The sequence below is a fragment of the Nerophis ophidion genome, linkage group LG11 (genome assembly GCF_033978795.1).
Source record: "Nerophis ophidion isolate RoL-2023_Sa linkage group LG11, RoL_Noph_v1.0, whole genome shotgun sequence".
NCBI lineage: Eukaryota > Metazoa > Chordata > Actinopteri > Syngnathiformes > Syngnathidae > Nerophis > Nerophis ophidion.
Window position 1 is genome coordinate 46,706,508 of NC_084621.1, and position 12,496 is coordinate 46,719,003.

General features: G+C 39.3%; 2 protein-coding genes across 8 annotated transcripts in view; both read left to right on the forward strand.

The window, feature by feature from the left end:
* mal2 (mal, T cell differentiation protein 2) overlaps positions 1–1,994 on the forward strand; it is a 34,540-nt gene extending 32,546 nt beyond the window's left edge. For both annotated transcript variants that reach the window (XM_061916168.1, XM_061916169.1), the window contains one exon: positions 303–1,994. In XM_061916168.1, coding sequence (XP_061772152.1) covers positions 303–321 — 19 coding nt within the window. In that variant the 3' untranslated portion in view covers positions 322–1,994. The remainder of the gene's footprint in view (positions 1–302) is intronic.
* A 143-nt stretch (positions 1,995–2,137) lies between these two features.
* The window catches only part of LOC133562200 (protein MTSS 1-like), a 91,716-nt gene continuing 81,357 nt past the window's right edge, over positions 2,138–12,496 (forward strand). For all 6 annotated transcript variants that reach the window (XM_061916160.1, XM_061916161.1, XM_061916163.1 and 3 more), the window contains exon 1: positions 2,138–4,493. In XM_061916160.1, the coding sequence (XP_061772144.1) occupies positions 4,422–4,493 (72 nt within the window). In that variant the 5' untranslated portion in view covers positions 2,138–4,421. The remainder of the gene's footprint in view (positions 4,494–12,496) is intronic.

The following is a 12,496-nucleotide window of genomic DNA, read 5'->3' on the forward strand; positions in this document are numbered from 1 at the left end:
ACCAATCTTGTACTATGGATGACTGGATGCAAGTTTTAGCAGGTACTACAACAGATAAGCATGGCGGACTCACACAAAGATGCAAGGAAAACATCAATATGGACATGTCACGGTGGAAAACTACATCACACTTGTTGGCAAATCGCCATGGCCTGTTTGGAACACGGCACTTCAAATGGTCACCCAAAATACAGAAAGAAGGGTACAAACAGGCAAAAAAAAAAGTTAAATGAGTAAAGGGAAGGATAATTCTCTCTCTATGTATTAACTTATTCATTTTATATCTCTGTTTTTTGTCACAGATATTTGCGTTTGTGGTGACGCTGTGCTACGGCTGCAGTTTGGTGATGGGCTTCAAGCGGTGGAGGATCTAACCTGCAACACCACCACTTCATCCACAAAAATGTATTGTATTGTTACAAACTTGTGTCAAGATTGTGTGTCTTTTAGATTTTTGAGAATTGATACCGTATTTCCACGAGCAATGACCAACATTTTTTGAGGTCATTGAAAGTGTACTGTAACACACTTTCAATGAAGGATTTTACTGACGCTTAGGAAACAGTTTTTTTTGGTTTTTTTTAATTCACATCAACACTGCAGCTTCCTTTTTTTCTGTGTCACATCCTCATTGAAGGGAATTTTTCCCATCTCCAAAACCACAAAACACCAGCCGCGATGCTTTCGTTTCATTTATAACCGAGAATATGGTTGCACAATTTCATGAAAAGAACCTTGAACACGCAGTGGTGGATTGATGCAAAGGGGATCGAAAGTCATTTCACGTGAAACTTTTATGAACGATAAATACCGTATTTTTTGGAGTATAAGTCGCACCTGCCGAAAATGCATAATAAAGAAGGGAAAACACATATATAAGTCGCACTGGAGTATAAGTCGCATTTTTTGTGGAAATTTATTTGATAAAACCCAACACTAAGAATAGACATTTGAAAGGCAATTTAAAAGAAATAAAGAATGAACAAATGGCTGAATAAGTGTATGTTATATGACGCATAAATAACCAACTGAGAAGGTGCCTGGTATGTTAACGTAACATATTATGGTAAGAGGGACGGCGTGGCACAGTTGGGAGAGTGGCCGTGCGCAACCCGTGGGTCCCTGGTTCAGTCCCTACCTAGTACCAACCTCGTCACGTTCGTTGTGTCCTGAGAAAGACACTTCACCCTTGCTCCTGATGGGTGCTGGTTAGCGCCTTGCATGGCAGCTCCCTCCATCAGTGTGTGAATGGGTGAATGCGGAAGTAGTGTCAAAGCGCTTTGAGTACCTTGAAGTTAGAAAAGCGCTTTACAAGTACAACCCATTTACCATTTAAGAGTCATTCAAATAACTATAACATATAGAACATGCTATACGCTTACCAAACAACAAGTCACTCCTAATCGCTAAATCCCATGAAATCTTATACGTCTAGTCTCTTATGTGAATGAGCTAAATAATATTATTCGATATTTTACGGTAATGTGTTGATTTCACACAGAAGTCGCTCCTGAGTATAAGTCGCACCCCTGGCAAATTATGAAAAAAAACTGCGACTTATTGTCCGAAAAATACGGTAGTTAATTTTATATCACTTCTTGTCCCTAACACATCAACTTTTGCAATAATCCAATAAGATTACTGTGTGATTTATGATAAATATACAGGATTACACAGTAAGTACTCACATAAAAACAATATGCTTTAATGGGATAGAATACACTGTTATAGTATTACCATAATTAGGTGACTTTTTTGATGCTTGAATACATTTCCACGCATAATAATAATAATACAATCACTTAATTACACTTGTTTGCCAAACTGATGTTTTAATAGTCCACTGACACTGTTTATGATAGGCTGTTAAATTATTAATCATTTGAAATGCATTTAGGATGCATGATTGATTGTCAGGCGTGCATGTGTTAACATGTTGGTGCCTTTTTAATGTACATAAATAAATGTTTAATAAAATATGTCATCTACATGAATGCATGTGTTCCCTTTCAAAATTTAGGGGGTTAAGATGTTTGCGTAACGTCAGGTTAATTATTAACTACACTGAGCGGGTCAATGTTTTCTTGATTTGCTTCCAATTTGGATCAAGGCTCTGTGCCGCCCTCTAGTGTTCGGTTTTTGGACTCGCAGTAAACATTTGCCCTTAAGTTTTTAGTTCTGCATTTCATACCGACCGCTTTGTAAATATGTGCATATATTAATATTGTCATTCACCCATGTCATTGTATTCGCTGGGCTTTGAAACAATTTAATATGCATATATTTTTTCTACCTCCTAAGTCCCTCAAGAAATACAATATGCTGAAATCGACATATCAATCGCTTTTTGGCAAAACATTAATGCTTTATTTGTAAGAAATATATCGATTTGATCTTTGAATACTTATTTGCAATGGAAACTCGTTGAACTCGTTTATAAATGGGCTTTAAAAAACTGTTTGGTGTAATTTTGACTTTAACCGTTAGATGTCACCCTTTATCTGTTATATCAGGGGTCACTAACTTTTTTTGAAACCAAGAGCTACTTCTTGGGTACTGATTAATGCGAAGGGCTACCAGTTTGATACACACTTAAATAAATTGCCAGAAATAGCCAATTTGCTCAATTTACCTTTAACTCTGTTATTGTTAATAATTAATGATATTTATCTTTGTGGAAACACTGATCCACTTAATGATTTCTCACAATAAATATATATTTTTGATGACATCTTTTAAATAGGTTAAAATCTAATCTGCACTTTGTTAGAATATAAAACAAATTGGACCAAGCTATATTTCTAACAAAGACAGATCATTATTTTTTCTAGATTTTCCAGAACAAAAATTTTAAAAGAAATTCGAAAGATTTTAAAATAAGATTTTAATTTGATTCTACAGATTTTCTAGATTTGCCAGAATATATTTTTTGAATTTTAATCATAAAAAGTTTGAAGAAATATTTCACAAGTATTCTTTGAAAAAACAGAAGCTAAAATGAATAATTAAATGAAAATGTATTTATTATTCTTTACAATAAAAAATAAATCTACTAGAACATTGATTTAAATTGTCAGGAAAGAAGAGGAAGGAATTTAAAAGGTATCTGTTAAAAAATCCTAAAATCATTTTTAAGGTTGTATTTTTTCTCTAAAATTGTCTTTCTGAAAGTTATAAGAAGGGAAGTAAAAAAATAAATACATTTATTAAACGAGTGAAGACCAAGTCTTTAAAATATTTTGTTGGATTTTCAAATTCTATTTGAGTTTTGTCTCTCAGAATTAAAAATGCTGAGCAAAGCGAGACCAGTTTGCTAGTAAATAAATACAATTTAAAAAATAGAGGCAGCTCACAGGTAAGTGCTGCTATTTGAGCTATTTTTAGAACAGGCCAGCAGGCGACTCATCTGCTCCTTACGGGCTACCTGGTGCCCACGGGCACCGCGTTGGTGACCCCTGTGTTATATAGTTCCATTCAGCAGTTGTAGCTCTGATTGATTGATTGAAACTTTTATTAGTAGATTGCACAGTACAGTACATATTCCGTACAATTGAACACTAAATGGCAACACCCGAATAAGTTTTTCAACTTGTTTAACTCGGGGTCGACGTTAAATAATTCATGGTGCAATCAATTCATATATCTATATAAAATACCCTATATATATTATTAGGATTATATTATATTTCAATGTTAATACATTGAAATTATTCATGTTTTACTCTCAAATTACGTGCTTTTCAATGTTTTTGTTTGAACAATCTCCTTTACGTTCTGTTGTTGTTTTATACGGGAACTAGAAGGCTCTCTTCACAATAAAACACTAAACTTTAAGTGTGTTGCTTTTTATCCAATACGAATAATTGTGTGTGTGATACGTGTCAACATATATTATCATGAATGTACAATTTGTTTAAAAGTCAAAATTTACATTTGGAAGACTAGTCTGGATGGCACATTATCCGTTTTTGGAGGCTTTTATTTCGTTGCGTTCAAGTTAACCGGAAACACTTTCTATGTTGACGTAACTTGTAAAGTTTGGTGCGCTTTGTCAGTCGGTGGGTGTTCGGAAGAGAAGACATAACAGCCGGTGAGATTTTCTCTCGCTACTGTCAGGACACCTGACGTTATTTTTATTGTCTTCAAACTTTCTGACATGGCGATGAAGATCGTAGCGTGGAGGCGACACCGGGCTTTACGTTTCACTCTCGTTTCAACACCTTTTGGTTTGAAGTGAGGTGTTCACAGGAGTCGATTACCAACGCCTTTCCCCACCATTTTTTTTCAAGAAAACATTAGCTATGTGGTCACAGTAGACACTCGTGTTTTGTGTGAAGTTCTTTTCCGCTTTGTTGTTGTTTTTTCCCTTTGGCTGGAGCTCTGAAGTCGGGATCAAGCACTCTGAGGAGGTGGTGCTGAAAATGGAGGCTGTTATCGAGAAGGACTGCAGCGCGCTGGGAGGACTCTTCCAAACTCTTATCGGAGACATGAAGGTGAGATCTAATTATATAAATCAAATGCTTTATGAATATTACTTCTGTTGCTATTCTTCCAGTATACTTTCTTAAGCTTACTTGGGTATGTACGCTAAAAATAAAAAATAAAAACTTTGCTTCCCAACCTCAGCTAAATAAACATAAAGAAAAACTTTCAGAATTTATTTCAGCCATTCATTAATTTTCAAGATGATCTTACTCATCTCACCATATGAAATATAACCTACTTCACCATTTTATGGAGTATATTGTGAATAAATTGAGAACAAGAAGTGATCGAACGTTTCAGCAACTGCTTTGTAAAAAAGGATAAGGGGTAGGATTAAATAAACTGCTTCTTCCTACTCCTTTTCAAACATGTTGAAAAGACAAACTGGAAATTGTGATATATCTTGAATGCATGCATGTTCGAAATAAACTTAAGTTCAGCTACGTTTGACCTCTGACCTCCCTGCATATTACTGACCTGCAACATCTTTTGATCGTTTTTGAAAATCCACATTTCTGGAAGATATTGACTTGTTTACGCTTGTGTGTAGGAAGGCAGGTGTACAAGTTAATCAAGGCAGCATCGAAACTAAGACGTCTTCGTCCAGCAGGCTTTTGTTTGGTGTCTCAGCTGCTATGCTTGAAGAAGGAATGGAAAGAATGTCAAAATCGTGCTGGAACAATGTTTGCGGGGTCAAGGGGTTGATGTGTGGAGGTCAAATGGCCAGACGTTAGTTTGTTAAAGAAAATTGCACCAGCACCTTTTGGTGTACCATGCTCCACTTTACGGTCCTCACTGTGTCTAAATCAGTGTTTTTCAACCACTGTGCCGCGGCACACTAGTGTGCCTTGAAATACAGTCTGGTGTGCCGTAGAAGATTATGTAATTTCCCCTAATTGGGTTAAAAATAATTTTTGGAAACCAGTATTTATAATCCTCAAATGTGCCGTTGTTGAGTGTCTGCATTGTCTCGAACACGTCAGCGTAACCGTGTAATACTATACTATATCAGTAGATTTAGACTGTACAACTCCTCTTTAGACTGTACAACTCCTCTCTGGGACGGGGGACGGGGAGTATTAGGATGACAGGGGATGCAAAACATTAACAGTGCAATACATTTTCATAACATGGTCACTACTGCCTACTTTGTCTTGTTATATTCTTATTTTACTGTTATATTGTTATTCCCATTGTTTTTATTCTTTTTGTAATATTTCTCTATTTTGTTTCCTTTTAAACCCCCATTATTTACTTTTTACTTTTTTCTTTAAATTGATCTCAACTCTGTACACTGCTGCTGGAATTTTAATTTTCCTGAAGGAACTCTCCTGAAGGAATCAATAAAGTACTATCTATCTATCTATCTATCTATCTATCTAGATGGCAGCAGGTAGCTAATTGCTTTGTAGATGTTTGTCGTGATCACAATATGTAAAAGACAGCATGCAGGTAAAAATGTATCCAACGCTTGAACTGAAAATAAACAAAAGGCGAGTACCGCAAAAAAAAAACATTGAAACTTAGGAATGGTTAAGCATGAAACTAAAACTGAACTGGCTGCAAAGTAAACAAAAACAGAATACTGAACGACAGCAAAGACTAACTGCGTGTGGAGCAGACGGCGTCCACAAAGTACATCCATACATGACATGACAATCAACAATGTCCCCGCAAAGAAAAATAGCGACGACTTAAATAGTCTTGATTGAGAAAACAAAGCTGGTGCAGGGAATAGCGTTCAAGGAAGACATGAAACTGCTGCAGGAAAATACCAAAAAAACAGGAAAAGCCACCAAAAATAAGAGTGCAAGACAATAACTAAAACATTACATAGAGGAAAACACCAAAAACTTAAAATAAGTCAGGACGTTACAGTACACCTACTTTGAGACGAGAGCTATAGAGTTGGTTATGGTTTGAATTCATATCCAACAATTGCAAGAACAACTTTTTATTGTCAATATCAGCTGCTGAGTTTAATCTTTTTACGTTTTTTTGCTGGTGGTGTGCTTGAGATTTTTTCAGTGAAAAAACTGTGCCTTGACTGAGAAAAGGTTGAAAAACACTGCTCTAAACCAGTGTTTTTCAACCACTGTGAGATTATGTAATTTCACCTATTTGGGTTAAAAATAATTTTTTTGCCAACCAATTATTGTAGTCAGCAAATGATTTGTTGTTGTTGTTGAGTGTCGATGTTGTCTATATCTCGTTTAATACTCTTCCATATCAGTAGGCAGCCGGTAGCTAACTGCCTTGTCAATGTCGGAAACAGCGGGAGGCAGTGTGCAGGTAAAAAAAGGTGTCTAGTGCTTAAACCAAAAATAAACAAAAAGTGAGTGCCCCGGTGAAAAGCCATTGAAGCTTAGGGGTGGCTATGGAAAATGAAAGTAAAACTGAACTGTGTGCAAAGTAAAGAAAAACAGAATGCTGGACGACAGCAAAGACTTACTGTGGATCAAAACAGCAAAAAAAACAACCCAAATAAGTCAGAGTGTGATGTGACAGGTGGTGACAGTAAACTTACTTTGAGACAAGAACTATAGTGATGCATGCTTGGTTATGATAGATAGATAGATAGATAGATAGTACTTTATTGATTCCTTCAGCAGAGTTCCTTCAGGAAAATTAAAATTTTGCTTTAAAGTCATATCCAACAATTGCGACGACGACTTGTTACTGTCAACTGAGTTTCATTTTTTTAATGATTTCTGCTGGTGGTGTGCCTCCGGATTTTATCAACGCAAAAAATGTGCCTTGGCTCAAAAAAGGATGAAAAACACTCCTCTAAACTACCTGCAGTGTGTCCAGTTTCTCTTCCATGTCCTAATGATGTGCATGGGGGAGTTGGAGCCCACCCCAGCTGACTTTGGTTGTCAATCAGAAGACAATTAGACAAACAAGCTTTCACCCTAACCAACGTATAATTTACATCAGGGAAGTCCAAAGTGTGGCCTGGGGGCCCTTTGTGGCCCACAGCTCAAGTTTATTTGGCCTTCAGCAGGGTTATTTAACTACATAATGAAGAGGGCCGCAGTTTCAAGAGCCCAAGGGCTCAATGGCAGGACGTCGAAATGTGGATGTTTTGTCAGAAAGTGCCTGCGTAGGTTATATCTCTTTGAAACTAAGTTTACTTAATTGCAAAGTAAACACATCAGCTTTCACACTGCACTGTCAATAAATGCATTATTCTGCCCTCGCTACTTGTTTCCAGCGTGTGCAGCTAGTTAACAGTATGAAGAAAAACGTTTCAATTTTGTTCAGGATTAATTTTACTTCTTTTGAAATACTTTCCTTCCTTAGTTTTGTTTCTTGACACTTTTTCATTCATTTAGGTCTGTATGATAGGGGTTAGTGTATGTGCCTCACAATACGAAGGTCCAGGGTTCGATCCTGGGCTCATGATCTTTCTGTGTGGAGTTTGCAGGTTCTCCCCGTGACTGCGTGGGTTCCCTCCGGGTACTCCGGCTTCCTCCCACCTCCAAAGACATGCACCTGGGGATAGGTTGATTGGCAACACTAAATTGGCCCTAGTGTGTGAATGTTGTCTGTCTGACTGTGTTGGCCCTGTGATGAGCTGGCGACTTGTCCAGGGTGTACGCCGCCTTCCGCCCGAATGCAGCTGAGATAGGCCCCAGCACCCCCCGCAACCCCGAAAGGGACAAGTGGTAGAAAATGGATGGAAGGAAGACTGAAATTATAAAATAAACATAACAAAAGATTAACGTTTATTGTGTAGTTTACATAAATAAAACAGAAGGTTTAGTGTTAATATATACACACAATAAACCAGAAATGTTTACGCATATAGAAATTACACAACCTTTTTCACACCAAACATTGTATGTGACTAATAGTGTCACTATTAGGGTTGTCGCCCTCTACTGGTCAAATTTAGCACTGCATGTATTAAACGAGATTTGATTGTTACTCTCCGACAAAAAAAAACAACATAACCACACACACAAAATACCTCACAAAGTTTGCAATTTCAATACAAAACAAAACAAATACCTTTATGCACAAATTATATCGACCTAAGGCTTCACCGTGGCAGAGGGGTTAGTGCGTCTGCCTCACAATACGAAGGTCCTGAGTAATCAGGGTTCAATCCCGGGCTCGGGATCTTTCTGTGTGGAGTTTGCATGTCCTCCCTGTGACTGCCTGGGTTTCCTCCGGGTACTCCGGCTTCCTCCCACCTCCAAAAACATGCACCTGGGGAGAGGTCGATTGGCAACACTAAATTGGCCCTAGTGTGTAAATGTGAGTGTGAACGTTGTCTGTCTATCTGTGTTGGCCCTGCGATGAGGTGGTGACTTGTCCAGGGTGTACACCGCCTTTTGCCCGATTGTAGCTGGTATAGGCACCAGCGCCCCCCGCGATCCCAAAGGGAATAAGCGGTAGAAAATGAATGAATGGCTATATCGACCTAGAAATGGTTGACCAAGTTTGGTGATGGAGCTTAAAACCTGGGATTTGCTCGGGTTAGAACATTCATACTTTGTTTTCCAGTCGTTGTTAAAAGTCAGATTTTTGCAATTTATTTTGATTCCTTTTCCAGTGCTGAATGAGTAGTCTTCTTCTACTCAACCCGCTGCCTGCTTTCGATACCGTCGATCGTAATATTTTATTAGAACGTATCAAAACACGAATTGGTATGTCAGACTTAATCAATCATCAATCAATGTTTGCTTATATAGCCCTAAATCACTAGTGTCTCAAAGGGCTGCACAAACCACCACGACATCCTCGGTAGGCCCACATAAGGGCAAGGAAAACTCACACCCAGTGGGACGTCGGTGACAATGATGACTATGAGAACCTTAGAGAGGAGGAAAGCAATGGATGTCGAGCGGATCTAACATGATACTGTGAAAGTTCAATCCACAATGGATCCAACACAGTCGCGAGAGTCCAGTCCAAAGAGGATCCAAGACACAGCAGCGAGAGTCCCGTTCACAGCGGAGCCAGCAGGAAACCATCCCAAGCGTAGGCGGACCAGCAGCGCAGAGATGTCCCCAGCCGATACACAGGCGAGCAGTACATGGCCACCGGATCGGACCGGACCCCCTCCACACGGGAGAGTGGGACATAGAAGAAAAAGAAAAGAAACGGCAGATCAACTGGTCTAAAAAGGGAGTCTATTTAAAGGCTAGAGTATACAAATGAGTTTTAAGGTGAGACTTAAATGCTTCTACTGAGGTGGCATCGCGAACTGTTACCGGGAGGGCATTCCAGAGTACTGGAGCCCGAACGGAAAATGCTCTATAGCCCTGTCTTGGTTTAACTCTTATCTTACTGATAGGATGCAGTGCGTCTCCCATAACAATGTGACCTCGGACTACGTTAAGGTAACGTGTGGAGTTCCCCAGGGTTCGGTCCTTGGCCCTGCACTCTTCAGCATCTACATGCTGCCGCTAGGTTACATCATACGCAAATACGGTTTTAGCTTTCACTGTTATGCTGATGACACCCAACTCTACATGCCCCTAAAGCTGACCAACACGCTGGATTGTAGTCAGCTGGAGGCGTGTCTTAATGAAATTAAACAATGGATGTCCGCTAACTTTTTGCAACTCAACGCCAAAAAAACGGAAATGCTGATTATCGGTCCTGCTAGACACCGACCAATGATACAACTCTAACATTTGACAACCAAACAATTAAACAAAGCGACACGGTAAAGAATCTGGGTGTTATCTTTGACCCAACTCTCTCCTTTGAGTCACACATTAAAAGCGTTACTAAAACGGCCTTCTTTCATCTCCGTAATATCGCTATAATTCGCTCCATTCTGTCCACTAAAGACGCTGAGATCATTACCCATGCGTTTGTTACGTCTCGTCTCGATTAGTGTAACGTATTATTTTCGGGTCTCCCTATGTCTAGCATTAAAAGATTACAGTTGGTACAAAATGCGGCTGCTAGACTTTTGACAAGAACAAGAAAGTTTGATCACATTACGCCTGTACTGGCTCACCTGCACTGGCTTCCTGTGCACTTAAGATGTGACTTTAAGGTTTTACTACTTCCGTATAAAATACAACACGGTCTAGCTCTATCCTATCTTGCCGATTGTATTGTCCCATATGTCCCGGCAAGAAATCTGCGTTCAAAGGACTCCGGCTTATTAGTGATTCCCAAAGCCCAAAAAAAGTCTGTGGGCTATAGAGCGTTTTCATTTCGGGCTCCAGTACTGTGGAATGCCCTCCCGGTAAAAGTTTGAGATGCCACCTCAGTAGAAGCATTTAAGTCTCACCTTAAAACTCATTTGTATACTCTAGCCTTTAAATAGACTCCCATTTTAGACCAGTTGATCAGCCGTTTCTTTTCTTTTTCTTCTATGTCCCACTCTCCCTTGTGGAGGGGGTCCGGTCCGATCCGGTGGCCATGTACTGCTCGCCTGTGTATCGGCTGGGGACATCTCTGCGCTGCTGATCCGCCTCCGCTTGGGATGTTTTCCTGCTGGCTCCGCTGTGAACGGGACTCTCGCTGCTGTGTTGGATCCGCTTTGGACTGGACTCTCGCGACTGTGTTGGATCCAATATGGATTTAACTTTCACAGTATCATGTTAGACCCGCTCGACATCCATTGCTTTCCTCCTCTCCAAGGTTCTCATAGTCATCATTGTCACCGACGTCCCACTGGGTGTGAGTTTTCCTTGCCCTTATGTGGGCCTACCGAGGATGTCGTAGTGGTTTGTGCAGCCCTTTGAGACACTAATGATTTAGGGCTATATAAGTAAACATTGATTGATTGATGGACTCTACTGTGACACGTATGCCTAGCTGTTGCCCCTGTGGGTTGGCGGGAACACTGCATTAATTATTAACTCAAGTTTTAATGGATTCATCAAGCCTATTCGAGTGATGTTCGGTGGGCCAAATGAAAAGCTTTGTAGTGCCGGATGTGTCCCGTGGGCCAAAAGGTGAATAGGCCCGGCTTACAGCATAATAAGCCCTATTCCACTAAAAGTTCAGGAACTTTAAGTTCTGGGAACCTTACTTCCTGGAACGAAAGGTTCCTGTCGAAGTCTTTGGTTGTTGTTTACACCATATTTTACAGTTTACAGTTTTCAGCCATATCGGCCACCCCTATATTTATACTAATAACTAATACGCTTCTTGACTTACAACACAAACCTGACTTAAAGTTTGTCTTGCAATATATACAGTATAATGCTTTTTTTTTTAAATATCAAAATTACTTATTGGTATGCTGGCCTTGTTGAGAAAAGTTTGGACACTCCAGATTTAGAGTCTCCAATTAATGTTTTGGGGGATGTTTTTGTGAGGAAAAAAACCCACGCAATGACTGGGAGAACATGCAAAATCCACTCACAGAAGTGCCCCAACGTGTATTCGAGCCTTTAATCCTCTAACTTTGAGGGCCAAATGCTAACAACTAGGCCCCCCAGCTTTCCAAAGGGCTTGTGTATTATGGATGCAACAACAAACGCTAATAATGATAACCGTGGTAAAACTCCCAATGGTTAGTATTGCTGTTTTGAAATTAAAATTATTGAAAAACAGTGATAACTACACTTTGACAAACTCAAAGACTGACAAGCATCAGTTTACTAGCTTAGATGCTATCATGAAAACAAAAGAAATTGCCATCTTTCCCTTTAAAAAACAACATACCCTAATCTAAACTTATATGACCACATTACTGTCTGAGTAACAAAGATATTCAAGTGCCCACCGAGACAAAGATTGTGGATGGCTGACAGGAGGATTCAATGCGTTCATTTAATTCTGCTATTGATTAAATGAGCTAGGGCAATGAGGGTGAAATACATAATGAACCCTCCAGCACCCTGTTTGGAAGGGACAGACAGAAAACGCACACACAGAAATGGCAATTTATCAATTTCATCAAAGTTATCGAGTTCCAATTCATTTCTTGTTAGCCTAATTGATTAAGTCTAGTCTGAGCAACTACAAGTATATACAAAATTAAACAGGCTTCATGTTGAAAACGAAGGATGTATTTATCATTCAACAATTC